At 45.8% G+C, this 27,931-nt stretch overlaps 2 protein-coding genes and 7 non-coding genes across 12 annotated transcripts; 4 read left to right on the top strand and 5 right to left on the bottom strand.

The window, feature by feature from the left end:
• Window positions 1-554: 554 nt before the first annotated feature.
• RPS8 (ribosomal protein S8) lies at window positions 555-5,298 on the bottom strand. Its single transcript, XM_059478200.1, has 6 exons — window positions 5,276-5,298; window positions 4,341-4,447; window positions 3,863-3,962; window positions 2,307-2,482; window positions 1,231-1,360; window positions 555-717 (listed from the first exon to the last, which is right to left on the bottom strand). Exons 1-6 carry the CDS (start codon window positions 5,277-5,279, stop codon window positions 608-610), a joined length of 627 nt encoding a protein of 208 aa, XP_059334183.1. The 5' UTR covers window positions 5,280-5,298; the 3' UTR covers window positions 555-607.
• Window positions 917-988, bottom strand: LOC132077280 (small nucleolar RNA SNORD38). Its single transcript, XR_009419035.1, has one exon. It is a non-coding gene; the product is annotated as a small nucleolar RNA SNORD38 (small nucleolar RNA).
• On the bottom strand, window positions 1,986-2,058 carry LOC132077279 (small nucleolar RNA SNORD38). Its single transcript, XR_009419034.1, has one exon. It is a non-coding gene; the product is annotated as a small nucleolar RNA SNORD38 (small nucleolar RNA).
• Window positions 4,054-4,157, bottom strand: LOC132077281 (small nucleolar RNA SNORD46). Its single transcript, XR_009419036.1, has one exon. It is a non-coding gene; the product is annotated as a small nucleolar RNA SNORD46 (small nucleolar RNA).
• Window positions 4,516-4,600, bottom strand: LOC132077278 (small nucleolar RNA SNORD55/SNORD39). Its single transcript, XR_009419033.1, has one exon. It is a non-coding gene; the product is annotated as a small nucleolar RNA SNORD55/SNORD39 (small nucleolar RNA).
• Window positions 5,299-5,984: 686 nt separating the features above from the next.
• On the top strand, window positions 5,985-6,099 carry LOC132077292 (U5 spliceosomal RNA). Its single transcript, XR_009419047.1, has one exon. It is a non-coding gene; the product is annotated as a U5 spliceosomal RNA (small nuclear RNA).
• Window positions 6,100-7,638: 1,539 nt separating this feature from the next.
• On the top strand, window positions 7,639-7,753 carry LOC132077293 (U5 spliceosomal RNA). The gene has a single exon (XR_009419048.1). It is a non-coding gene; the product is annotated as a U5 spliceosomal RNA (small nuclear RNA).
• A 759-nt stretch (window positions 7,754-8,512) lies between these two features.
• LOC132077291 (U5 spliceosomal RNA) lies at window positions 8,513-8,627 on the top strand. The gene has a single exon (XR_009419046.1). It is a non-coding gene; the product is annotated as a U5 spliceosomal RNA (small nuclear RNA).
• Window positions 8,628-8,990: 363 nt separating this feature from the next.
• Window positions 8,991-26,229, top strand: KIF2C (kinesin family member 2C). 4 transcript variants are annotated; one of them, XM_059478021.1, is made up of 22 exons: window positions 8,991-9,104; window positions 9,212-9,306; window positions 10,611-10,712; window positions 10,932-10,980; window positions 12,707-12,748; window positions 13,584-13,697; window positions 14,850-14,966; window positions 15,358-15,458; window positions 15,713-15,808; window positions 16,687-16,741; window positions 16,832-16,994; window positions 17,263-17,353; window positions 18,957-19,020; window positions 20,186-20,277; window positions 20,522-20,664; window positions 22,059-22,263; window positions 22,709-22,819; window positions 23,311-23,378; window positions 24,579-24,681; window positions 24,759-24,875; window positions 25,235-25,361; window positions 25,551-26,229. In XM_059478021.1, exons 1-22 carry the CDS (start codon window positions 9,041-9,043, stop codon window positions 25,625-25,627), a joined length of 2,196 nt encoding a protein of 731 aa, XP_059334004.1. In that variant the 5' UTR covers window positions 8,991-9,040; the 3' UTR covers window positions 25,628-26,229. The 4 variants fall into 4 exon arrangements, with proteins under 4 accessions (XP_059334004.1, XP_059334005.1, XP_059334007.1 ...); XM_059478022.1 differs by lacking the exon at window positions 12,707-12,748 and having other exon boundaries at window positions 9,015-9,104; XM_059478023.1 differs by lacking the exons at window positions 8,991-9,104; window positions 9,212-9,306 and adding an exon at window positions 9,533-9,638.
• The last annotated feature ends 1,702 nt before the right edge of the window (window positions 26,230-27,931 follow it).

Genomic DNA, 27,931 nt, shown 5'->3' with positions numbered 1-27,931 from the left:
GGGTCCTGCAGGGAGTTGTACCACCAAGCAGGAACCACCAAAAGGGGCTGCTGGCTTGAACCAGGACATGGGAGCTCACATAATGTGGAAGGCAGAGGCAGAGTTACCAGCTGCAGAGGCTGAAGGTGTAACAGCCAAGTTTTCAGCCAGACTTAGCCCATTTCCCCACTGACCTCTCCAACACCCCAACTGCAGCACATGCTGATCTAACACAGAACAGGGAGAAAGTGTGCACAGACTTTAGGAGCTCCTAGGAACCCAGAACTTTCAATGGGTGTGCACACTTGCACCTACCTCCTGCTCACAGGTTTCCAATACTGGACATCCCCCACTTCTGCGAAATCTGATAACTCTTTTTCACACACACTTGGTCCTGAAAGTCACTTAGAACCCACAGAGATGTTTTAGTTGAGCACGTGCAGGGTCAAGTTTTGCCTGAAGATGTTAAAGGGCTCAGGGATTCCAAGAGTTCCATCTTCCTTCACATTTTACTAGGCAGATGGAGCTACAGAAGCCCTCTCCATACTGCATACACAAATGAGCACAGAATCTGCTAAGGTAGAAGACTCTTGGTTTATTCGTTCTCTTAGCACAATAGTTTTTATATTCATTTGCCTTTTCTGGCCTTGATCTTCCTCAAGTAGAACTCTAATTCCTTGCCTTCCAACACGTAGCCATCGGCTCGGCCACACTGTCCAGGTCTGGAGGCAATGCAGGCTGCAAGGAGAAGTCAATCAGTTAACGAAGTGTGGCAATTCCCCACCCAGGGCACACACCAAAGAACACACCCTGCACGCAGCCTCCCTGCAGCAGCACGGAGGAGCAGCTCAGCAGGCACTGGGTCACCAGGCCGTGTGCCTGGGCAGCACCTCTGCCTGGGGTACCGTGCTCTGGAAGCTGCAGTCCCTAGTGAAGTCCTCCTCAGATCTCCAAACTGTCATCGCTCGGGTTCAGTAGCAGAACTGGACAAAGGTCTCATCACCAGAAGACTTCAGAACACTCAACTGTTTGTCAGAGCTTGAAACATCAAAGCTCTCAGATGCCTGCGGCACATTTTTCTGACACACACTTGCTCATTTTGCTAGTCTTGAGCCCCTTTCTTTCTCAAAGCCCCAACAGGAATAATCAACTGCAGAAGCCTGGCTAGCCAGACTTCCCCATCCTGCCACAAGTGGGATATCTCTGGAGAAGATAAAAGAACAAGTTACATTAATGCTGCCAGGGACTCACCAAGTAGCTTTCCTTGCTGGAACTGCTCCTCAAGAATACTTGCTATCTTGGCATTCTTCTTTCGCTCATCATATTTTTTCTGGATCTTCTTTGAACGCTTCTTGTTCAGTATTTCCTCCTCTTCAGGAGTCTAAACCCAAGACCAAAAGCAAAAGAAATTGTTTAACAAATAGCCACCTTCCACTAACACAGATGTTTTCCACTACCATGAAGGAAGCCCTTGTATTCTCAACACTGTACTGTTTTCAAAGTCATACCTGGCTGAGGCATAAATACTTTGATTTCACAGAACCAGGTACTGCATTTCACTTTTGAGACCAAGAAATTTAACATTGCTAACCAGAGTCACTGCTGACAAATGAGCACATTGCCCTAGGGAAGGCTGTTTTCAAGTCAATGAAACTGCAAAGGTTTCCCCCTGGTGAACCACTCCTACAAAAAGCAGTGAATACTTTTTCTCTCTGCAGAAATAATGAAAGCACTTGGGTGTGGTGCAAGTCCAGGCAGACGAGCTCTCCCCCTGCTTCTGCACTACACAGTACCCAAATGAGAACTGCTTTGCTTTTAATGCAAGGATTAATCTGAATGCTACATGTGGGGTTTTAAATACCTTCCAGCAGTCCAGGGTTTGATTCTTACATTAATGGCTCAGTGTAGTTTCAAGACACTTAAAAACAGGCTGAAGTTCAATTAGCATTCCCCAAGCTTCTCACCAAAGCAATCACTGCCCAGCACAAGAACCCAACCTACAAAGTCTTCCTCAGCATCCTAAATTGTCATCGCTCTCCCTTCAGTAGCAGAACTGGACAAAGGTATCATCATTAGAAGACAAAGATCTTGACAGTCAGGTCCTTGTGCACAAATGGGTGTAATGCTTCCAGGAGAGCTCCTGCTACTGAGCACTCCATTAAGAGAGCCACACTTATCCTGGGAACCAACCTATGGGAACACAACTCGGATAAGCAGTGCTGGGTACCCAGGCCTTTTCTGGCAGGCAGTGTCTGTCCAGGATGGGTGAGTGCCTCTGGCAGGGCAGGCTGCAGTGCCAGGAGCCCAAAGGAGAAGCCCAGGCGTACCAGCTTGGCGCCCTTCTTGCGTCCCAGGGGCAGGGCATAGTGTGCCTCGTACCACTGCCGGTACGGGGTGCTGTCGATGAGCACGATGCAGTTCTTCACCAGCGTCTTCGTCCGCACCAGCTCGTTGTTGGAAGCGTTGTACACAACATCAATAATTCTGGTCTTGCGAGTGCAGCCTTTCAAGAGAAAAGCATGAGTTCAGACCTACAGGGATCAGACAGCTGAGTATGCAGCTCACAGCATCTCACACATACCCTTGCAATAACTTTGCACTCAACACCCCATTCAGTATCTTCCAGCCTGCCTGGCACATTGAATTAAATGTAACTAGAAGAAGCATCTCTTTTTCATCCGTCAAACTTTCTGTTCTTAGGACAGAAACCTACACCTGGAAATGAAATCCCTCCTACATGAAAAACCAGGATCAGCAGCCTTGCTGGAACTAATCTCTAAAGCACCTAAGCAATCCTAGATAGTAACTTTCCAGACTAGCAAGATGAGCAGATGCCAACAAACACTGCCCACAGGGCTCAGTACTGTATGCACTTGCTAGAATTACTGAATTGAGCCATACTGAGTGGGAATGCCCTGCAACACATTTTAGAAACCATTTCTACAGGATGATGTCTATGAGTAAATTGAGAAGGAAAGCTGGTGTCTTCATCCTTCCAAGACCCCCTGAAGCATGCAGCCTTAGCTACTAGATTTGACTGTTTAGTAATCACCTGCCCTGGAAACAGCCCTGCACATACACAAAGATCATGCACAAGGTGGGTTTTGCCCCTTCACTCACATACCTTGTCCATGTTGCAAGGTGCGCTCAGCCTCTTCACATGAGCAATGCACATGTGTAATGACACTTTTCACTGCACAGACAATGCTCTGAGATAACTGAAAGCATGGCCTGTCCCCTCACACCATGCAGGTCACTAAGCCACCACCCTCCTTACTGCTGTTTTACCATCCTACTCTGCACTCAACACTGACTGGGCTCAGGCTCAAGTGATACTGCTGTCAGCTTGTAAAACAAAGAAAACCCACCTTGCTCAGGGAAAATATGACAGAATTCCCCTCTTGCTTCTGGGCTTCCCACTTTTGCTTAGCAAAGCAGAAATATTAAATTGCACATGCTAATGTAACACTGTTCTAGGGTCAGGCCTTCTCACAAGCATGCTGAGTATCTTCCTCTGTTGCTCAACATCATTTAACTTTTAGTAACCATATTCACTGAGGAACAAAACTTGCATTTCTGAAGAACTACCCATATATAGGATTTCAGCCCTTTTTTAGTTGCCCTCCCCCATAAAAAGTTATGGTAAGCATGTCACTCAGTGTAACTATGACACTCCTATCACTGTGAACTTAGTGGAAATCTAAGTCCCCTAAGGCCACATAAGGTCAAAGTTATCATCATCACCATGCATGCTGCTTCAGCTGCCAGCTCCAGGATGCTCAATCCAAGCCCACAAATCCATGCTTGCATCCCTCCACTCTGCAGCAGTACCACAGAGCAGCACAGGTTTCCCTCCCACACAGCGGGCTCAGCACACACTTACATTCTGAGCCCCAGGAGAAGTTGCCAACATCCAAGCGAAGGGCTCGGTACTTCTTATTTCCGCCCCGAACCCTCACGGTGTGAATCCGGCGCGGGCCAATCTGCAGTCAGAAACAAACACCGGGCTGCTCTTGGTGCTGGAATGCTGCACAGCCCCCACAGGAGCCCGGCACAGCCCCAGCCTCCAAGGCAATGTGGTCAGTGTAACTATGACAAACACCAGCATCGGCAGATACAGTAAATGACCAGAACGGTCTGTTGCATCTACCTAAGGTGAAAGCTTCATCACTCCAATTGCCTTTTATTGCAAAAATTTATTGCTGTTTTGCATCGGCAGAGGGACAAACAACACCTTTTAGAGAAAGATGGTCAGATATTCAACCCCATAGCAAAGAACAGGAATTTAAACCTCTAATACCACAGAAGCAGCAACTCGAGTTGGAAAACACAATTCTGACCAACTTCACCCAATCACTCACCTTAGTGTTGGCGGGAGGTCGCCCCAACTCATACTTCCTCTTCTTATGGTAGGGCTTCCTCTTGCCCCCAGTCTTGCGACGCTTGTGCCAGTTGTCCCGGGAGATACCTGCATGGAGAGCAGCGTGGTCAGAGGGTGCCACCAGCCCAGCCGGCTGCAGCAGCAGGGCGCGGCTCTGAGTCCTCAGCTCTCCAAGGTTGGTATCCGCACAGTGCACTCAGCCTTATGCAGCAGTTAGAGAAGCTTCATCATTGATACTCAGATCTGCCCCGAGCACATCCCTTCCAGCAGAGCTGCACAAGCAGACAGACCCCCTCATCCGTGCTCTCTTTGGGAAGCTGCCTCCCAACGTACCTCGCGTGCTGGGCGCTCTCTGGGAAGCGCCCGATGCCGATCGACAGGCACACTACAGCCATCATCCTACGCTACTGGCAGGATTAGGAAGGGACCCCCATCCCACCTGTCCGCTGAGCCCCTACGAGAGACACCCCAAATCAACTCAGCCTGCTGGGTCCCCAACGGGGACCATCTCTGCAGAACACGCCACCTCCCGCAAGGGCCCAAGCTGCCAACTTGCGCAGCGTTCCACAACGCCGCCGCGCACCCCCCCCGATGGGTCGGCTGAACGCTGTTCCACCTCACCCGCATCTGCTCATCTGCAGCAGATACCGGGAGCGAGCCCAACGCTCAGGATCTGCAGGAAATTAAGGCGCAGCGAGACGAGGCCGCCGACCCTCATCATCCACCAGCCGCCATGTTGGGCCCGCTCACCCTCCCCCCGCCAGCGGCTCGGCAATACCGCAGCCGCCCCCGATGACGGACGGTGTAGGCCGTCGGCAGTCCCTGCTTGCCACCCGGTGGGGGACCGGGGCGGATGCGGTGGCGCAGCGGGCGGATGGCGGCGGATGTCGGCAGGCCCCGGATCCCTTCACTCACCCATGGTGCAGCACCGGCGCAAAGAGGCGGGGCGGAAGCGCGCGGGGCGGCTTGGCGGGGCGAGCTCTCGCGATGCGATGACGTCACCGCGCCGCCAGAGCGAGGCGCGTGCCGTTGCCTGGAGACGCGGCGGCGCCGAGGGGAGCCGGCGGACAATGGCGGGAGCTGCCGGGCCGGCTCTGCCCGCGGGCCCGGCACAGAGCGGCCATTGTCAGGGGTCCGTCTGCCGCAGGCCCGTCCTGTTTGTACGGCGGGTCACCGTGCGAACGCCTCCAGGCAGGGCCGGCAGGGCATCGTGCGAACGTCTCCAGTCAGGGCTCAGGGCCCGGCGTCCCGCGGCGGGGCTGAGCGAGTGCAAAAGCCCTCGCGCACACGGGCTGCGGGTCGTGATAGCCTCATTAGCACATGCACATTAGTATTCTGGTTCATTTGCATGGCCCGTGCGCAGCGCTTGGTTCATTAGCATACCGCCTATTAGTATTCAGATTTATTCCTGTACCCAGGGTGCATCGCGCGCCGGCGGAGCGGCCCCGTCGCGCTTTCCGCGGCTGCTCCCCGGTACCGCCGGTGTCCGGGCGCGGGCTGCGTCCCCGTCTGTGCCGCGGGAACAGGCCGGGGCGGCGGGAGAGCCAGGCAGGATGCTCGCAAGTCGCCGTGTTGTAGAGAGGAACAGCTGAGGGACGGTGTGTGCGCGAGAGGAGCTGCTGGCATACTCTGGTTTCTCTTCAGATCGTATAAATCTTTCGCCTTTTACTAAAGATTTCCGTGGAGAGGAACAGGCACGAGTGTCGAGAAATTTTTTGAGGCTCCATTTCGGTGGAGCTACCCCTATTCTGGTTTAAAAACAGACTGAAAAAAGGAAACTTTAACCGAAGCTTTCAGCTGTCTACTCAGGTAGTACAAACTGAGAGAAGTAGGTATAACGGGATATGTAATGCCGTAACTAGCAAAAGTGGTAATTGAAATCTCCGCCACCATCCGTGATGTTATACCCAGGTGGAGAGAGGTGACAAACGCTGTCCCCTCGGGCTGTGTCTTGGGACTGGCTGGGATTTTCAATATCAGTGACACAGACAGTGGGAGTGAGTGCACCCACAGCCAGTTTACAAGCTGAGTGGTGTGAGTGACACACCTGAAGGACAGGGTGCCATCTAGGACGACCTGGACAAACTTGGGCCCACAAGAACCTCAGGAAGTTCAACAAGTCCAAGTGCCCTGTGCTGCCTCTGGGTCTGCACAATGCCAGACAAAAAAAAAAAAAAACCTGAAGAACACATGGTGGAAAACTCACTGAGACTAGGACTGATGAGAAAGAAGTGGGGGTTCTTATGGGTGAAGAGCTGGACACGAACAAAGAGCGAGCAGTTGCAGCCCAGAAAGCCAACTGCATCCTGGGCAGCAGGTCAGAGGAGGCAATTCTGCCCTTTCCTGCTGAATCCAGCTCTCTAGTCCCCAATATAGGAAAGACACAGATAATGTTGGAGCAAATCTGGAGGAAGCTGTGAAAATGATCAGAGGGGTGGAGCCTCTCTCCTGTGAAGACAAGCTGAGACACCTGGGGTTGTTGAGCCTGGTAGAGAAAGGTTTTGGAGAGATCTTATTGAGGCCTTCCGGTACTTAAAAGGGGCCTATAAAATAAAGAGAGAATGCCTTTATAAAAAGGCATGTAGTGACAAGGCAAAAGAGAACGCTTTAAAATTAAAGAGGAGAGATTTAGGTTGAATATAAAAAGGAATTCTTTACTGTGAGGGTAGCAAGGCACTGGAACAGGTTGCTCAGGGAAGTTGTGGCTGCCCTACCCCTGGAAGTGCTCAAGACCAGGTTGGATAGCTATTTGAGTGATCTGGTCTAGTAGGAAATGTGCCTACTCATGGCACAGGGATGGGAACTAGATGATCTTTTAGGTCCCGTTCAATCTAGACCATTCTGTGATTTTATTTTATTTTCCTTACAATTTTTAATTTAATACTACTTCGCTTTAATTATTAAACTCCTTATTCTCAACCCATGAGTGTCTCCCTTCTCTCCCTCCCGCGGGGTGGCGGCAGCCAGCGAAGGGGTCCACGGTGCCCCGCTGGGGTCAAACCACTACGGGACGCGCTAGCCCTGCTGAGGCTGAGCTGCCCCGCCCCGTTACCGCTGATTTGCATACCCAGGGTGCCCCGCGGTGCCGCCGGTGTCCGGCCGCGCTGTGTCCGGTGCTACGGCCGCTGCCCCGGGCTGTGAGGGCTGTCCGGTGTGTGCCCCCACCCGGGGCTGGGCCGGGGCTGTAGGGCTGGGAGCGGCGCGGGGGGAGCCGTGCGTCGCCGTGACCTGTGCGGGGGGGAGCAGACGCCGGGAACCTCGCGGAAGGAAATAACGGCATACTCTGGTTTCTCTTCAGATCGTATAAATCTTTCGCCTTTTACTAAAGATTTCCGTGGAGAGGAACAGGCACGAGTGTCGAGAAATTTTTTGAGGCTCCATTTCGGCGGAGCTATCCCTATTCTGTGGAAAAAAAGATAAATAAAGCGCGCGTGTAAGGTGCTCTCAGCGACGTGCACGAGCAGTGGCAGCTCAGAAAAATATAATGGGGAGTGTAATGCATTAGCTAGCAAAAGTGAAAATTGAATCCTCCACTGCCATCCGTGTCCAGGTCTTACGGACATATTATAGGAATTAGTTGGATGGGTGCGGGTTAGGGCGCTATGGGCATTGACGTTATACCCAGGTGGTACCAAACGCTGTCCCTCAGGGATGTGTCTTGGGACTGGCTGGGGCGTTTAATATCTTTATCGATGACACAGACATTAGGAGTGAGAGCACCCGCAGCCAGTTTACAAGCTGAGTGGTGTGGGTGACGCACCTGCAGGACAGGGTGCCATCTCTGAACCCATGAGTGTCTCCCTTCTGTCCCTCCCGCGGCGTGACGGCAGCCAGCGAAGGGGTCCACGGTGCCCCGCTGGGGTCAAACCACTACGGGGACGCGCTAGCCCTGCTGAGGCTGAGCTGAGACGCTCCGCCCCGTTACCGCTGATTTGCATACCCAGGGTGCCCCGCGGTGCCGCCGGTGTCCGGCCGCGCTGTGTCCGGTGCTACGGCCGCTGCCCCGGGCTGTGAGGGCTGTCCGGTGTGTGCCCCCACCTGGGGCTGGGCCGGGGCTGTAGGGCTGGGAGCGGCGCGGGGGGGAGCCGTGCGTCGCCGTGACCTGTGCGGGGGGGAGCAGATGGGGCCAACGTCGGGGAAGGTTATGGTGGCATACTCTGGTTTCTCTTCAGATCGTATAAATCTTTCGCCTTTTACTAAAGATTTCCGTGGAGAGGAACAGGCACGAGTGTCGAGAAATTTTTTGAGGCTCCATTTCGGTGGAGCTACCTCTATTCTGGTCAAAAATAGAAAAAATAGTTATTTTGCAAGGTTTTTCACTTCTGAGACGTCAAAAAACGTCACGTCTGCCCAACCATGGCGGGGTGTTCAGCCGCACCTCGATACTCCACTAGCGCCGAGCCCCCCGGGAGCGGCGCCTCTGCCCACCCCAAGCCGCACTCCCGCGGCAGGGCCGCTCCCCTCAGCCTCCCGCCCTTCCTCGGGCGCGGCGGCGCTGTCCGCCCTCCGGAACTCCATCTCCCGACAACGGCACCCCGCCGCCAGGCCTGCCGGGAGATGTAGTCCCAGGGCCACTCCCGGCAGGCCGCGCGGCACGGCGGCGCGCGGGGTTTAAACCGGCGGCGGTTGCTGTACGAGTGTCTCGCTGCTGGGGCGGGACGCGGTTCCTGTCCCCGAGCCATGGACTCCCGCCTCTGCCGCAACGTCTATCCCGGCGTCGTTATTAACATCCAGCGGAGCAGTGGTGAGGAGCGGGGAATGGGGCGTCTGCAGGCTCCCGGCCTCCGCTGCCCGCGGGAGTCCCGGCGGTGTGGGGTGGCCAGGCTTGAGCTTAATGCTGGCTTTTTCCAGGCTTAATCCACAAGGCCACGGTGAAGGTGGTGAACGTGGAGCACTCCTGCGTGACCGTGGAGTGGTGTGAGAGTGGTGCCACTAAAGGCAAGGAGGTGAGTGCGGGCTGCTCGCGGGCCCTTCCCCGGGTGCTCCGACGCCGCCGGGCCCGGGCAGCCCGAGGCTCGTCCGGAGCGGGCGGGCAGCAGCTCGCTCCGTGCCCTCCTTTTATACGTAATGAAAGCAATGCTTTAGGTGTGCTAAGGTAGAGTGTGAGAGCTGCAGTGCCAAATCTGTAGCCTTTGCCTTTCAGAGGGATCAAGGAGGTGTTGGGCCTCTCGCACTGTCGACTCCCAATGCTCCCAAGATTCCAGTTTTCCAGCTCTGTTGGCTTTCCGTGTCTTACATTATGGCCTCCAGGGTCTCCTTAAAATCTGTTACTAATAAGGTGCGGGGTTTAATTTCCTGAATTTCTGCACCAATATGAAATAAATCCAGTGTGAGATGGGATGGGAGAGAGGGGGGTCTGGGGCATTTGAAGATTATATGGCTGAATTCCTGACACTTAAACAAATCTGGTACTCAGCAAATGTACTTGTCCTTCTGGTCTCTCTAGAAATATGCAGACTCTGAATTTCAGTGAAAATCTTAAAAGTTGCCATTGGCTGGTTGTTAGAAACCAAGTCTTACTCTGTGCATATGCTTGCTGCATTCAAATAGAAAAAAATATACAGATTTGGATATAATGGCTAAATTGCATTTATGTGTTAAGATGCTAAATCTTTAGGAAGATACTTCAAAATACAACAATTTTCTTATGTGCTTATGTGTATATGCTGTGCATGTGATGAGGTAAAGGCAGAATTGATTTCACATGAGGGTCAGTCAGGAATAGTTGGTCCCAGGTGCAATTGTTTGCAGTAGCAAGTGAAGATACAGCTGAATTAAGTTATGGATTAAATGCTGAATCCTTCATTTCCCAGAGTCTAAGCAGCTCTTTGACGTTTATTTCGGTAAGCACAATCACACAGTAAACACTTAATGCTCTCCTAGCACAGAAGTTACAGAGCTGCTGAGATTTACTAAGATTAGCAGTGGCAGATTAGAGCAGGGGATGCCAAATGGGCTTTGCCCTTCTCTTCAGAAGTGCTCTATGGCACCTGCAGAGCTGTGTGGTGTTTGGCAGATGAGGGTAAATGGCTTAACTAGCACATTTTGTCTGGTGTATTTAGATGTACCAGATTGTTCAAATGGAATAGGAACTACTGTTTTGCTCTTCCAAGCAATTTTAATGTAACGTTTGGCAGGCAGTGGGTCAAGTTTGTTTGCCTTCACTGAAAGTCCAGATTAGAAAAAATACCAGTCCCTAAGTGGAAGCAGCAGTATTCTACCATGTGAAATCCTGCCTTTGCTCTTGCAGGTTGATATTAGTGATGTCATTGCAATAAATCCTGAATTATTAGAACTACCTCCTGCTGATGTGAAAGAGAATGTTCCCGTGCAAGACAACGTAACTTCACAGGTAAGTGCTTTAAAGTAGTTTTGCTTTTTCTAAGGTACTAATGCATTGGTCTTGTTCTGTATAATACTCTCAGTCTTAAAATTTGAGATCTCTGACTTGCTTTTCTGTCTCATAGTTAGGCTTTGGTCAGAAATTCTTGTTATATTGATGTTGCTCTGAAGAGCAATGCTAGGCATTTGCTGTTTATTCCAATTGCTTACAGCATTCCTTGTTTTTCAGAAACAGAAGCGTAGAACAACCCTCTCAAAAATTCCTGCTCCTCGAGAAGGTGAGAAAATGTCCTTTTTTTTTTTTACCTCTGCTATGCCCTTGTGGATCTTTCACTGGAGCCATAATATTGTACTTCAGTACATCTTTTAGGCAGTGCTAACAAATGTTTCATACCAATGTTTTGGACTCCTGAGGGCAGGAACTCTCCTAACAGGTTGGAGAGTTGGAGCCCTGCTCCTATGGGCTTTGTTGATGTGTTCTTCTCTTCTGCAGTATTCCTGCAGTTATTCCCTGCTTTAAATGTTACTAGGCAGTTGCTGTTGCAGTGAGTTTGAAAGCTCTGCATGGAGCTTTGAAAATGCCACAAACAACAGAAGCTAAATGCCAATTATTAAGATTAAAAGTGTCAGAATGAGAGTTGAAAGGATAAGGAAGAAATAGTGGTGACAAATGTATGTCTCCTCACTAAGCAGCCTCCCTGGACAATAAGTAGAGCTTTATGCTTGGAGACTTTTCAGAGCAGGCAGTCAAAGTGCCAGCTGGTGTGCCCAGCTCCCTGATTGTATGTCAGTACAATGTGTTGGGCAAAGCCAGAAGGGTAGATAGAGATGTCACTGTGGCATTGCTAAGAAATTGTTCTTCCTGAGGTGTCAGGAGTTAGAAAATGCCTATTTTCTACCTTCTCTTAGCTTTATCAGCTGACTCTTTAGGCTTTTTAAATTGCAAATGGCAGCATTACAGGTCTATTTGTAATACACTGTATGATGCTGAGGTTGAATGATTGCTGATTTAATGATTGTCTTAAAGTGCATAGTTAGTCAAAACTTGTGCTTCTCCATTCAATTGAGCTGTAAACAAAACATCTGGGTATGTTTGGCCTCTTCTGTTGCATGCAATGTGAGACAGAGAAGCTGGTCCCAGAAGACAACAGCACAAATTTACTGCCATCAGAGAGGCAGGAGTTATCAAAGAATCCTAATGTGTAAGAAGCTGTTCTGTACTGGAGTACAGTACAGATCCTGATCTTTCTCAAACTCAGAGAACTCCAAAAATTTTGTGAACTGACAAGCAAAATGATGTTAAGTCATAACTGCCTATATATAGGTCTGTTAATAGAACTGGATAGCCAGCTGGAAAACACAATGTGTGTTAATCCAGTCACTGGTTGATGGAAACATGTCCTTGCAGAGGTCACAGCTCTCCTGAGGTATAGAATCTAATTGCATAACTGAAATATCTCTTGCCTGTCCTAGTGGCATGGTCTTGTCACTGCTCAGAGCTTAGAGCAGCAGTGTTTACAGTATTCATCAAATAATTTCTGTTGTTAAAACTAGCTAAGGCCCAGGAATGTCAGAGTGTCTGTCCTGTTGCAAACTCTGCACTGCACCATTTAGAAAGCTAGCATCAGCTTCTCTCATGTTCTTAGACTAAACAAATTAAGGAAGATCAGCAGGTGTCAGTCTCCCTCTTATCCAGGAAAGGAGAGAAGCAGAAGCAGTGCTTTCAGAGTTAATTAAGGAATGATATTGCCCCAGTCCCATGAATCAATAGGAATTTTTGAGGATGCTGAATATCCTCACATACAAGAATCACTTGAATCAAACTCATTTAGATGGAGTGAATCCTCCAGTTAATCTGCCTGTCCAGGAGCACCAGCATTTATAGAAACAGTGCTGTTGAGTGTGAGATGAGATCAAGCCTGGGCATGTGGGACAAGAGAGAATGGAATAAAATGCCCTTTCTGAGTATAATGAAAATGATGCTTTTTGTTTCTAAAATTGCAGAAGTCACATTTAATGTCTCTGCAAATGAGCAGAAGATTCAAGGTAAAGAGTTAATGGGAACAGTGAATTTTGTGTATGGTTTTAAGAAATTTGTTTCAGAGTTGAAAAGAACCCTTGGTCTCCAACAGATCTGGTATCCTTTGAAATAAGTGATTCATTCTGGGTAAATTCTAATAATTGCTGGTCACAAGAGGTGAAGGGAGTTCTACCTTGCATATCACACTTTCTTTTTCATATCAGATTTGCTTTTTTTATTAAACTACTGAGGTAAACATTCCAATCCTTGTCCTAGGAAGGTTTGTAAAGGACTTGATCTCAGTGAAAGAAATACCTTGGCATGTGAAAATGGAGACTACCTACAAAGGGACCTTTTTCAAAGATTTGCTGTTGTAGTTATACAGTGTTTTTTAGCTGAATGTAGTGCCATGGAGCTCTCAGCCTACTGTGCACCACACAGCCTGTGTGTGGGTGGGCACAGTGCTGCCCGTGGCCAGTTGCCAGGCTGCTGTGCCCATGTCACTATCAAAGAGTTAATTCATGCAGCCCTGCAAGTGTGAAGCCTCAGAGCATTTAGTGGTTTTCTGACTTAAAACTTCCTCCTTCCTAGGTATTGTTAGGGTGCTGGAACTGCCATATCCTTATGTGAATCCTTAGTGGGATCTGAAAGAAATTCCCTGGAATTGCAAATCTGAAATGAACTGTTTGCTTTTCTGTAGTGGTGGGTTTATTGACCAGTTTTCACCCACACACATTGCTTTGTGCACTTTGCTAATGAGAAAGATCCTTTTAACCACACCTTCTTCTCCACTGCTCTGTACTTTGTGAACAACTGATTAATTGCAAGTGTCTGAGTGTCCCTGGATTCCTGTTTCCAAAGCTGTGCGTGGCCGTTCCAGGATGTCTGCTCTCACAGAACCCCAGTGTGGCTTCCAGGAAGATGAAATGGCAGTAGATCCCTCCACTTCCATGCAAACCAGAAAATATTTGGCTGGTAAGTGGAGACACAGTTCAGTGAATTCTTAATGTGAAACAATATTCACTTTTGAGTGCATTTAATTATTCAAACTGCAAATCTCAGTGGGAGAGCAACCTGAACTTTTTCATAGATAAAATGAGACCTAGAGGTTTGCCCCTATGCAAATATCTAGGGCTCCTGCCTGAAGTGTTTTCCAAAGGAGTTTGGAAACAATGTTGTGCATAATCACAGAATCACAGAATCACAGAATTTTCAAGACTGGAAGAGACCTATAAGATCATCTAGTCCAGCCGATGTTCTAACTGTTCAGCTAGATCATGGCAGCAAGTGCCACATCCAGTCTTTTTTTAAATTCTTCAAGGGATGATGCCTCTACCACCTCACTGGGTAAATGATTCCAGTTTCTGACCACTCTTTCTGTGAAGTATTTCCTTCTTACTTCTAACTTACATCTCGCTTGACGCAACTTGAGACTGTGTCCTCTTGTTCTATCCGTTGTCGCCCGGAGAAAGAGGCCGACCCCCAGCTCACTACAGCCACCCTTCAGGAAGTTGTAGAGAGTGATGAGGTCACCCCTTAGTCTCCTTTTCTCCAGGCTGAACAACCCCAGCTCCCTCAGTACATAATGATGTACTTTCTTAGCCAGAGAGCTGTGGTTGGGCAAATTGGGTGGATGTGCTATCTGCTTAATGACATAAAAAGATATTCATGGTGCTAGAGTGGGAAGAGAAGTGCCTAAACACTGCTGACAACACACACTGTAACCATATTGGTAGTAGTTTTACCTATACTGGCTGAGTAACGCAAGAACTTGAGCCTCCTTGAATTACAAAGTTGTAGTTATTTATTTTATTAGGCTACCCTAAAAATAGCTGAAGGCATGCCTTGCATGTTAAGTTATACAAAAACACTGAAATAAGAGGCTTGATAGTAAATTCTTGTCTAGTTGGTTTGGCCTTGAGTTGCAGCATTGTGTGAAATGTTTTTTGGCAAAGGATTTAAAAGTTTACTTGCACATTTACCACAGGTTTTAGATAGTTCACTCTCCTGCTGCAGGAGTTGAGAAATGCCTGTGGTCTATGAGGCTTTACAAATTACAAAATTATTATTGATCTCTGCAATCTAACAATTGGTTTTGGTCTTTGGCTTCTTTGCTTCTTTCTGCAGCTGGCCGAACCAGGCCTACTGGGTTGAGTTGTGTTCCAGAAGCTTCCCTGGAAAATGGAAATGGAAATCCAGAGAATCATCTGTCTGCTGCTAGAACAAACTGTTCAGTGAGCCCAGGTACTTGGGAGCAGTGGGTAAAGACTGACTCATCAGTCAGCAGTGAATCACTGTGATTGCTACTTTGTGTACTCAGACTAAAGCTTTGAAAAGGTGACTTTGGCAGCAAGACAGAATATCTTGATCACTTTTTATTACAGATGTGCAATTCTGTTATAGTGGTATTGCCTCAGAAATGCTGCCTTTGCTTGTGTGACTTCCGAGGTAGTTTCTGTGATATTTAGATCTGATTTGGGAAGGAAGTGCTGCAGAATTAATGGCCATCCTTCTGAAGATGATTGTTTCCTGCATGAGCTAGTCTGTCAGCAACCTGGAAAAGTTGAAATATTTGTTTTATGCTTAAAACCTAGTATGAAATTTTAACCCAAGGAACTGTTTTCATTTTATCTAGTTCGAAGAAGATCTAACATTGTGAAAGAGATGGAGAAAATGAGAACCAAGAGAGAAGAAAAGAGAGCTCAAAATAGTGAAATCAGGATAAAACGAGCACAGGTGGAGTACTCTACAATGCACCTGTAAGGGGAAATTCTATAGGATCCTGGACTACAGGAGTTTAAACCAAAACATATTTTGGACAGGCTTTGTTCTTAGAAAGCTTTACATAAGGATGGATTGATTCTGATTTTAGGAAGTTATGAATGTTGTAAAATGCTTTGAATTGCATACACCTGCTTGTTTAATAGTCTCTGTGGCCTTTTTTTGCTGTAACAGATCAATTGCATTCACATCCATGGTTTTCCATGCAGGAGTTTGACAGCAGCTATCCAAACTGGGAGTTTGCACGTATGATCCAGTCATTCAGAGCAACTTTAAACTGCCAGCCAATATCTATAAGTGATCCAGTAAGTAAATACTGAGGCTACTAACTGCAGCCTGGGGACAGACTTCTCTATTTTGTACTGAAAATGTTGGCATCAAGCAATGGTGCATCGCTGCACCTTGGAAATCCTCTGAGCATATTGAGGAAGTTGGGGTTATCTGTAAGGTCACTTGCCTTCCCTATTTAGGGCTAAGCTGTCTTGTTTTACTTTGTCACTAGTGAAGAGTCTATGGTTCAACAATTATCATGCAAATGATACGTGACCATCAGTTGCACAGCCATCATTGTAGGAATAGGTACAATTTAAAATGGTCTGTTGACCTATTACAGAACATGCTAATCTATTTTTAAATATGTCAAAAAGTGGAGGAGCAAAAGTAGAGGTTGAAAACTAGAGAACCCTGGCTTGGTCAGTACCCTCAGCCATTAAAAAACCCTGTGTACCTATTGCTTTGTGTGACAGGAGAGGAGCTTGTTACCTTTCCTTTCTGTCTCACCCAATGGCATATGCACTTCCCATCTCATCTGATGTGTAGCTGTGCTGCACAAATAACTTGCTGCATCAATAAAGAACTCCAGGTTACCAAAAACCTCTGGGGTAAATGAAAGTCTTAATTTGCCTGAATAATTACTTGACCATAGCTGCAGTTTTGATATCATAAATTTTGCTGGAAAGCATTTCTATCTTACATGTTGGAGAATGCTGCATAAAGGTAAAATATTTGTAGTGTTACTTTTGCACTGAATGCACTTTAAGACTGACATCCCTGCATGAGTGGGTCAGCTCAGAAGCAACTCTGGTCAGCATAAAGAAAAATGGATGTGAGGGAGCACTGGATCTCTCTGTAATAGAGCAAGTGTAATTGGGAAATACTTACTATTTTCTTACTTTTCTTTTAGATAGAAGAGCACAGGATTTGTGTCTGTGTGAGAAAGCGCCCTCTCAATAAGCAAGGTGAGTGTACTGACCAAACAGCTCTGTCTTGAACAGTCTGACTTTGTTCAAAGTGTTTTTGTTAAAACTGAGGGTCTTTTCTGTCAACAGAACTTCTAAAAAAGGAATGTGATGTGGTTACTGTTCCGAGCAAGTGTGTCCTGATGGTGCATGAGCCAAAGCAGAAAGTGGACCTAACAAAATACCTTGAAACCCAAACATTTAGATTTGACTTTTCATTTGATGAAACTGCTTCGAATGAAATGGTGTACAGGTAATGCTTGCTGGAAATGACTTTCAGATAAAAGGATGGAGCTATGGCCAGATGGCATCTAAGCTTAAGAAACTTACTTGAAATAAGTATTAGAATCCTTTTTAGAGGAAGCTGAAGGACTGAAAAGTCTAAGGCTTATTTTTAGCATAGCCTTACTGATTGCCTAAGGAATTGCTTATTTTTTGTTTTGTTTCTTGTGAAAACTGATGCTGATGAAGCAGTGTATGAAATATTTGCTGTAACTATTTTTTTTCTTTTGAATATTCAGATTCACTGCTAGACCTCTTGTAGAGACCATCTTTGAGGGTGGGAAGGCGACATGCTTTGCATATGGCCAGACAGGCAGTGGCAAGACGCATGTAAGTTTTTCTCCAAGGTCTCCAATTTTCTAGCTTTGATAAAGTATTTCAAACCTTCCTGATGCTTGAGCATGAGTAGGATTGTGTAAGAATTTTGGATTTTGGTTTTATTGTCTTAAAGCTAATACTTTGTAAGATGTTAACTCTTTTTCTGTAGCTTTATGTACTAGTAGGTTTCCTTTGAGACTGTGTGGAAAATTGTACTGACTTTTCAAAAGATTTAGAAAAACTCTTTTTAGAAAAAAAAATAAGGAATATAAAAAGATTTTTTTTCTCTTTAGAAAAAAAGAAAAGCTGACTTTAAAAGATTTAGGATGTATTGATAGGTCAGTTGGCTATTCCTTGCCTCAAATGCCTGTTGCTGTTTAACTCCTGCCTGTATAGAGGGGCTATTAGCCTACATCTGAGACATAGGCCAGTCTCTCCTGTGTTTTGAGCTTGGAGGCATTCCAAAGAATTCAGCAATTATATAAAAATAAGCTTCATGATGCACATAAATATTTAAGTGATCTGGTTTTGTTTGTGAAGTGGGTGAGTTAATGTATTTGCTTTCTAACCACCCTTCCACTCTAACATTGCAGCTTTAGGAGTTGTGAAAATTCTTTTGTCTCAAAAGAGAACGCTTGCTCTAAACTTTCAACAGCTGTGTTGTCTTTAACTTTCTTCTTCTGGGAACTATGGAGAAGAATCCTCACAGCATGATGGTGGAGTCAAATGTGCTGTCCTGCTCTGCAAGAAGCATTTACCTCAAACTACAGTGATCTGCAAAGGGCTAATGCGCTGCTTTGAGTAATCAGACAGTCATTGCTGTTGTTCAGTGATAGAGGCAAGTTTTAGGTTAGGACCTCCTATCTTTAGTGCCATGTAGTGAGCTGTAGATCTTTTCCAGTAATCCAGACAAAAAGGTGGAGCTTTATACAAGTTTGAACACAGGCTGCCTTCATTGCACTGGAAAGGGCAGAGAAACCTGCTTACCTGAGCCTCATTATAGGAATACAGCTGTGATGCACTAAAATCACAGGTTAAGTTACTTTCTCTTCCCAGTCCTAGGGCAAAACTAGTGCAGGGACAACAGAGACTGGAGTGTTGCACATTAAACTCTGCTAGATTGAGACTGTGTCATGGAATTGAGCTGTGTTTTAAATAACAGTGGTAGAGCAAGTCACTAGGATAGCACTAACTGAAAAATTTTTTGTAATTAAAGATACTTGGGTCAAAGGAGTTAAAGGTATTGTCTGCCCTAAATTTGTATTTTCATGTTAACTTTTGCAAGTAGTTGTAAAAATGTTTTGACCTAGATCCTAACAAATGAAGCTTTCTCTTCTGACTAGAGGCTGTTTGGTTGCACTGTCACAGTAGTTTCCTTGGAGGAACAACTGCTTTGACTCTGCACCCCAGGGCCTTACAGGTGCACTGCTTTGTGTAGGCCAGATCTTCTTTTTGAACTGATAGGAAAGCTGCAAACTAATTTGGCACTGCATTCCAGTAATCTTGCTGGCATTGGGGCTTATCTATGGTAACTTCCTGGTCTGTTTTTGGCATGAAGATCAGGTAGGCTGACTTGTTGGTGCCATGCCTGACCCCTGGCCTGTTTTCTTCACAGACTATGGGTGGAGACTTCTCTGGGAGAAGCCAGAATGCCGCAAAGGGCATATATGCTTTTGCCTGTGAGTTGATTCTTCTATACGTACAAAAATCAGATTAATGCTTATTTTTCTTAACTAGGTAAGATCTGCTTTTCATGGTTATTTTAAAAATGCACAGTAGAAGATACATAAAGTATTTGTGTTTTCAGTAATAAGAACTGGTGTTTGCAGGAGGTATGATTATTTTTTCATTCATTTCCAATGCAATTTTCATTTTCATTTCCAATTTTCATTCATTTCCAAAATATTTTCCTCTAGCCTGTAAGTGTCTACATCCATACTGAACTCACCAGAAGCTACTTGTTTCTGATAAGTTTACTAATTAGGCATTTGCTGGGCAGAACCATTTAATTTTGATTCTTCTGGTTTGCTTTTGTCTCAGACATATCTGAGTACAACACAACTCTATAAATTTGTGATGTAAAACTTGTTAGGCAAAAGGATGTATGTATTGTGTTTCTTTCCATAAGCCTTAAATGCAAAAAAAAAAAAAAAAACAAAAAAAAAAAAAACAAACCTAGCATGTCCAAAATTATTTCAGAAAACAGACGCTTAGAAGCCCCTCCTTGATAATGTCTAGAAAGTACCACAAAACCTGACCTTTACCTTCCCTTTAGAAAGACCAAATGTGAACTTAGCAGCAAAGCAGCTGAACCAGGAATTGGTTGGCTGATCTCTGAAAAATAGTTATGACTGGCCCTGAAGGAGTCTTTGATTTTCAGCTCAGCTTCAAAATCTGGAGCCTAATTGTGAAAAGCTGCACTGGATCCAGCCACAGGGTCAACTAAGCTGGTATATTGTCTCCAAACTTCAGCAGTGCAGATGTTCAGGGAGGCATGTTTTCTAAACTGTCTGCAAGATGTACTTGAAACACAAACATGTGACTTTTTCAGACCTGTCCAAAACAATAGAGGATCCCAGTGTTCCCTCAGAGCAGTAAGGATTGTTATCTGTGGGTGGCATTAGCAGTTGAAACTCCTGTATTTCCCTGTTTTCAGTCCCTGGGTAAGGATGCTGCTCAATCTGTTCTCCAGATGGTAGCACAGCACTGATTGTTAGCATTTGTTTGGATGACTGTCACTCAGTGCTAGACACTGCCTTATAGCTGTGCAGTGTTTGACAGTAGATCAAGTAGCAACTAGAATGTGTTTTAAGCCAATTAACTAAACTTGTCTTTCCTCACTAGCACAAGATGTCTTCCTCCTCCTAAACCAGCCCAGGTACAGGAATCAGAATCTGGAAGTCTATGTGACTTTCTTTGAAATATACAATGGAAAAGTAAGATCTGTTTTTATTTTTAAATCTTGACCCGATTTCTTCGGTTGACTATTTAATAAGTAGCTGAGTCAGACTTCATACCTTCTATAGTTCTATGTATTATGTTTATATTGGGTGTGTTTTGGTTTGAATTTGAAGTGTATGTTAAAGATGCTGTTTCTATATAACTTTATACAAAGACAGGGAAAAATACTTACAAGGAGTCCTTGTTCAGATTTGCCTCAATCTTTTTGCCCAAATATAGGTGTTTGACCTCTTGAATAAGAAGGCCAAACTTCGAGTCCTGGAGGATGGCAAGCAACAGGTCCAGGTTGTTGGTCTCCAAGAAAACCCAGTTAGCTGTGCTGAGGATGTCATCAAAATGATCTCGATGGGCAGTGCTTGCAGGTGTGGTGACTTAAAATCTATAAAAGAGGAGTCATGTCCTGTTGCATCTCCATGTTTAGAAAAGCCTATATGATGCTTGTAGCTGGTGCTTTGACATGTAAACAGAAGGTTGTTCCCAGTAAAGGCACTGAGCAGTCTCTGCATGAATACCAGGGAGTGGTTACACAACAAGGGAGTGGAAGGGCTGGGTTCAGCCTACCTCCCATAGGAAGTGTCGGAGCCCCTTGTTCATGTACCCTCATGGAACTCCAATAAGAGAAACCATTCACATGAGGAGATGGCTGCCTTGGTGCTTTCTAGTATCAGCTAGTCCACAGAAATACAAGTAGCTCCCTGTGGGCTTGTAAGATCAAGGAACAGCAGCTGGTATGAACCATAATTGCAAAAATGGTTTGGCTTAACTGCAGGCCAGATAAGCTATTCCAATGGCAACAAAAATACTGCATGTTGTTCAGGAATCCTGTCTAAAGAATCCTTGAAAGCAGGTGCCAAGGGACAGCTGTAGGCTTGGCACATCATCCTGGCAGGAAAGGCTATGGTGGGGGCAGCTCTGCCATCATACTAGTATCTTTAATTGGGAGCTAAAATCTGTATTTCCAAGTCTTATCTGCTTCAGTTAAGTTGCCACTGCTGTGGAAATATTTGTACACAAATGAGAGCTTCTTGGCTTCTGTACTGCACTGTATGGGCAAATATGCACATCCTAAAAGTTTATTCAGCATTCTGTGCAGCCTTTTTTGGCTAGCAATTTAGTCATGAACTGTTGTTATATTTCAGGCTATTCCCTCCTTTTTCCCCAGTAGCAGGAATGACGGTGGAACAGTGAACCTGCCAGCATTCTCAGGGAATAAATGATAAAGAAGGTCACAGGGAGATTTAAATTAAAAGATGTCACTCTGTGCCTTGCAGTAATGGGGCAGGTGCAGCTGCACAGCAGAGGTGAAGTGCCAAGCCAGCTTGGCTGGAGAAAGGGATTTACCATGATTGTAATGTGCTAGCACAGCTAATGCTGTTTAGTGGGGAGCTTGGCTGAGCTTACTGTATAATGGTAGATGCATTAGGAAAATGACATGTGGTGTGCTGAAGCTGTGACTTCCAGCTCAAGTGCATGTGAGGCTTTAGCACTCAGAAAGGCATTCCAATGTAGGCTGGCTGAGTTGAGCCAGGCAGCTAAATAGCCTTAAATTTCTATAACCAGAGTGCAGGTTGGTGTTTTTCACGAGTAGTTCTGTGCTCTTATATCAGAAACAATTCTATAGTTCACACAAACTTAAAGTATTAATGTGTGGGAAAACCCTAGAAGGTTAATTGAATGGCTACAGGTCTTATCTAGTGCTGTCAGGACCTGTTGTTTTGTTACACATTTCTAAGGCTTGTTTTCATCTCTGCTGAAGGACATCTGGGCAGACTTTTGCAAATGCCAGCTCTTCCCGGTCACATGCCTGCTTCCAAATCATCCTGCGCCGAAGAGGACAAATGATTGGCAAATTTTCCTTGGTGGATCTGGCAGGAAATGAAAGGGGTGCAGACACATCTAATGCTGATCGGCAGACACGGATGGAAGGTGCTGAAATCAATAAGAGCTTGCTGGCTTTGAAGGTGAGCTGCAGCTCCTGGACCAGAGTGATAATCCACATGTGGATTCTAACTCTGGGGTTATCTGTTCTGTTTCATTCCAGTATGAGGAAAAAACCAAAAAAGTCTTAGTTTAGGATGTGAGCAATCTAAAAATAGAGTATACTTCCATTTAGAAGGTTTCCAGGAAAGTAGTGCAGTCTTGTCAGGCCAGACACTGGTACAGCTATTTCAAGCTTCATTCCATGACCTTTATTAGTGTGAGGGGGTTTGTGACATATGATGGCTATACCTACTGTCCTGTGACAGTCAGATACCTGGAGTATATTTTAAAGATTATGAAGAACTTGGAGCAATACATGTGACCATTCTTCAGCCTGTTGGGTTTACCAGCAATTGGTGGTTGATAGCTTGCAGAGCTGTTTGAAGAGAGGTGCAACACTGCATTCACAATACTGTCTTTTTGTAGGAGTGCATCCGAGCTTTAGGGCAGAACAAGTCCCACACCCCTTTTCGGGAGAGCAAGCTGACACAGGTGCTAAGGGACTCTTTCATAGGAGCAAACTCAAGGACCTGCATGGTGAGTGTGCACATGTCAAGCACAATGCTTGGCTTCTAATTCAACCCAAATAGCTGCATGTTCCTCTACAGCAAGAGTTTTTTTTAATCAGAAAGCTTTAGATCTTGTTAAACAAACAAAAAACCCAAATATTTTCCTCATGGAAACTTGCCCATGGTGAGCGAGATAATAAATTTGTGAGTTGTGCCCACTCTTGTAGAAGCAGGGCTGTGGAAGTCTTTTTAATACAGTGAATCTGCAAGAGAGCTTGGTGTGGTCTCAAAGGGCTTTGCTTTCTGTGGATGGTGAAGTACATCAGGTGCACACAAAGACAGTGGAAGTGGGATACAGGGGTGCTGGCATGTCCTACAGAATCCATAAAGAAAAATGGACTTGGCTGTCTCAACTCCAGCTCTTTGTCCTCAAATGTCCCAGCTGTGTTGGGAGATGTGTAGGACCATTAATGAGCAAAAGTCAGGTAGGAGTCACTAAGGTTTCTTTTGTGTTTACAGATAGCAATGATTTCTCCAGGCATGAGTTCGTGTGAATACACCTTAAACACACTGAGATATGCTGACAGGTAATGGCCTTTCTGACCTGGGGATTATAATCTTATTGTAAAAGGTGGTTTAGCTGCTTTTACTCTGACCTTTGGAACCTCAAGTTCTCTTGAATTGTTTGTGTTGGCAACCTGGAGGATGGTTGTTAAGAGCAAAGTTACCTTAGAGCTGTCATATGAAACCAGCCTGGGTGTTGTATGTGAGACATAATAGAGATGATGTAAAACCATGAGTAATGTCTCTTCCTCAAAGGAATCTCCTCTCATGCTAGACTTCAGACTGCCCTGGTTCTTGTAGGGAGTTTACCCTGTCCTGAATGGTTATCTCTATGCCTTTTACTGTTTGTAGTACTTTGTGACCCATCTGTAAGGGTGTGCTAAGAATGTGTGTCATGAATGAGTGTTTTAGTTCACTCAAAGAATCACTGGCAAAGGCAGCAGCAAAAGCAGTTTCAAAATTAAATGAAAGACACAGTTTGTTGGCAAGGTTCACTCTACTACTGATTAGGTGGTTAAAGCACACAGAGGAGAAAATTGACTAAAATCAATCTAAAATTAAAATCAACTTAAAATTATCTACCTGGAAGCCTGGGGAATGGAAAAAGGGGTAAGGTTAGAAAAAGAGTAAAGATGAAAAGAACTGAAGGACACCCTCCCCTTGAGTTACAAGGTTCATGTGACCCCCTTGTCAAACATAGCCCTGGGACTTGACCAACGGTTTAGGCCTAAAGATTTTAACTGCACTTAATCCATAGCCTAATTTAAATAATTTAATATAAGATTCTATTGAATTTACTATAAGCACAACACTCACAGGCCTAACTTACTTACAAATACTTAACATACTTAAGAATCTAAGACTGTAACCTTCATAGTATATTTGCTGTAGCATAGTCACACACATACAAGGGGTATGTACCACCTGCCGTGAAGGGATTTTGGTCCCAGCTCAACTGATGCCTGTGTAACTGCCAGAGTGGCTCATGGATGCTAGACAGAAAAGTTTCCTTAACACAAACATCTCCTGGCTTTCCTTCCCACGGTATTCAGGAGTTTCTGCCCATATAAGCCTGTTCTGGGGATGGTAACTGTGTGACTCTTAAAGTGCAACTGATTGATTCTTGCTGAGTGCTGATTGATTGATTGCAGCAGCTGCTTTGTGATGCTGTAGCCAAGAAACTGATGAAAGATAGATTTGAGTGACAAATCATCTTGTTGCAGAGTGAAAGAGCTCAGCCCTCATGATGGAGGCAGTGAAACCCAGAGTCAGATGGAGACTGAGGAGGCTGAGACCAGTACTGAAGGCTCAGGTCTTCAACTCAATGTATGTGTGGGCAGTGGGCTAACCAGAACTCAAAGCTGGGAACAACCTGCTGTTCTTACCTGGGCTGTTTCTTACAGTTCTGCAAGGATGAGGAGGAAGAGTTCTCTCCACACATGTTCAGCTATCGAGAGGTTATGACTCAAATCAGTGAACGGGAGGAGAAGGTTGTAGAACAGCTCAGAGAACTGAGACAGGTATGGGGGAGCAGCACACCCAACCCAGGCCACCTTCTGTATGTTGATAGCAGCTTGCTTTGTATGGGCCAAGTGCTGCTGGGGAGGTACCAAGGCAAGATGCTGTACTACTGGTGGTACTTCTTCCTCATTGCCAACTTTTTCCTGTATTTTCTGGCCTAGCTGGTTAAACTGGGCATTTCAGTGCTTTTGCCAATTCCCTTTCCCCTCCAAATAGCATCCTCTACTTGTTGCTAATGAGCACTGATGGCTCCTGGTCTGTAGAAGTTCAGCTATGTTGATTAGACTGCCAGATTTGAAGAAACTAATTGAATTTCTAGAAAGTCCATTTCTCATCACTGTTATGCTTGTAAATACAGAAAATGACTACTGAACTTGACTGCCTCTTGGAAATCACAGAGAAACCAGATTATGATCTTGAGACCTTTGTGAGCAGAGCTAATTACTTCATAGAGGACAGCTCAAGAAATTTCCTTAGTGTCAGAGGTATGTTAGAGCCTGTATCTGACTAGCACTCTCACTAATGCTTTTCCAAAGACCTGAAAGTAACACCAGCATAGCTGTGGGGGTTTGAGCACCCAGCCCTGCATAGCTGAGGTCTGCTGAGACTGACAGCTGTTCTGGAGAGTTCAGCTTCCTGATCAGTCACCCTGTTACTCTTCCCTTTTTTTACAGAAACACTGGATGCCCTGGGGACTGCCATGCAACTGGAGGAGCAAGCCAGCAAGCAGATTAGCTGGAAGAGGCCTTAATCATTACAGCAAAACCTGGTTCACAAGCAATCTTTCATGCACTTGTCTTGTCTTGCATGTTTGTCAGTGGTTTGTATCACTCCTGTTTTAAATGTGGCAGGGTGTCTGCAGGTCACATGCCCAAAGGCAGTGAACACAGCAGCCTTTTTCTTCATGGCCTGTATCAGGGTACTCAGCAAAGTGCTAAAATGCACCCGCTGCAAGGCTTGGGTAGGGGGCCTGAGAGTCTGCAGTCTCTGCCTGCAGAGATAGCTAGCCCTTTGCTGGTGACAGTGGTCTCCCCTAAGAGAACTACACATGTATAGTACATTACCTTTTCCAGATGTGCTTGAAACATTGCAAAACTGTTACAAGTTTTGCTTTTCTAGAAGGAAAGAAAATGGACTATATGATTGTAAAAACCAGTATTTTAAGAAGTTGAATAAATAAATGTTCTTGGATTTCACTATCTTATCTGTCCTATAAAAAATATTTCTTGCTAATTATGGTAAAGTTTAACAGCTCCTAAAGACTGGCTGTTGGTAGGGAGGCTGATTTCTTGGATGAAGTTTCTTTTCAAAGTCTTTATACTTGTAATGTTTACATAAAAATCACTCAAAATACATTTTGTCTCTTAATTTTGAGATGCTGCTGGGACCCCCTAACAGGGGGGAAGGTGGCTTAGGTGTAGCTGTCTGCTGCCATAGCCCTTGTGTGCAGCCTGGGTCCAGACTTCCCTGCAGACCCTTCCTCTGGGAAAGAGCAGGTTAGGAGAGGAACAGTTGTAGGGCATGTGCTAGTGCCTGCTCTTCTACTTATTCAGCTCAGTTCAGCATTTATCTTCAAAAGCACAAAACAGTTGTGTGAGCTCTAGGTTCAGCCACACAGGATGCAGCTGTGCAAACATCAGATCACAAAGGAACCCTTCTACCATTACTCCCTCTTTTCGTGGAGCTACCTTCTCCCTCTGAAAGTCAAGGCTGTCATTTAAGTGACAAGGCCACCCCCAGCTCTGCACCTGCCATCTGTGGACTGCATCCTTGCTGTGTGTCTGGAGATGCCAGCTATATTGGAGACCAGTTATTCATCCTGGACTGGATCAATTGTGAGCAGTGTTTCAGGGCTGGCCTGGAAAAGATAGCAGAAGAGTTATGGATCTTTGAAGGATGTGAGCAAACATTAGTCACAGGCACTTAAAGAAGGGATACTTCAACCCAGGTATGATCCTTCTCCACTGCTTGGGTGTTTTGTGCTCAATAGTTTAGGTTCTGGGAGCAGAGTGGGGCTGAGCACTCTGAGGGTTTCTGAACTGTGAAAGGTGACTCTGCCTGCATCATACTAAGATGGCACAACCAGAGTAGAAGGGCTGTTATCCCTACTAAGTCTGGACAAAAGCAAGACAATCCTGTTCCACTTCAGATGTTAGTACTCTTGGATTACCCAGCCTTACCCTGTGCAAGGAACAAGGGATTGCCCACTTCCTTCCCTCTGTGGCCCTAATACTGCTTATTTTCCCTGTACCTGCCTTTGGAGTTAGAGACCTGATCTGCAGGCCAGCAGCTCCTACCCTGGATTGGGGAAGAGCCACCCAAGGGCCTGAGTCTGTGCCTCTTGGTGCAAGCCCAATGGAAAATGCTGTGTTCCTGTCCTGCCCTAGTAGCACCAACAGACACCAGAGTCCCAAAATAAACAAGAGATGTTCAGCTGTGCATGGCTTGACAATCATTTAAAACTGGGGCTTGCTGAGAACCAACTGCTTAATGATCAGTGGGAACTTCCTGGTGTATATTAAAGTCTGGCAAGCTTCTTGTGTCACCAAAAAACCCCAGGACTCAAACATCACCACCCTTACTTCTGCGAGGATGTCACTGGAAAACTCCTCAGGTTTGCCTCCCTGCCTGCTAAGCATTTTCTGCCATTTGCTTTTGCAGAAAAGGTGTTCTAACAGCACTATCTTGTGGACACTGCAGGAAATTCACACTGAATAAAGCAATTTTAGTGCAAATAGCTGAATTTCATGGAGGACTATGCAGTCAATGGTAGGCACTAGGTTTTCCAGTGGGTGGCTGATGTTATAAAAGGGTGTTTCACTGCTAGCTGTGGCTCCCAGCTCTGTGGGGAATACAGTGGCTGTGAGCAATGCAGCACCCTTCAGCCCTGTGTAGGACAGATGTTGCTTCCAGGCCCAGCCATCAAGGGTGACAGTACAAAAGGCTAGTCAGATTTCACATCTCCCTATAAATAAAATTTCAAGCCAGTTCCAGTGGCAGGTGTAGGGAGGGTATGAGCACTTCTACATGCAGGCAGCTACTCTGTCTCATTCCC

The sequence above is a fragment of the Ammospiza nelsoni genome, chromosome 9 (genome assembly GCF_027579445.1).
Source record: "Ammospiza nelsoni isolate bAmmNel1 chromosome 9, bAmmNel1.pri, whole genome shotgun sequence".
In the NCBI taxonomy this organism is placed as follows: Eukaryota; Metazoa; Chordata; class Aves; order Passeriformes; family Passerellidae; genus Ammospiza; species Ammospiza nelsoni.
The sequence above is the reverse complement of the archived record's forward strand: the minus strand, read 5'-3'. Positions and strand labels throughout refer to the sequence as shown.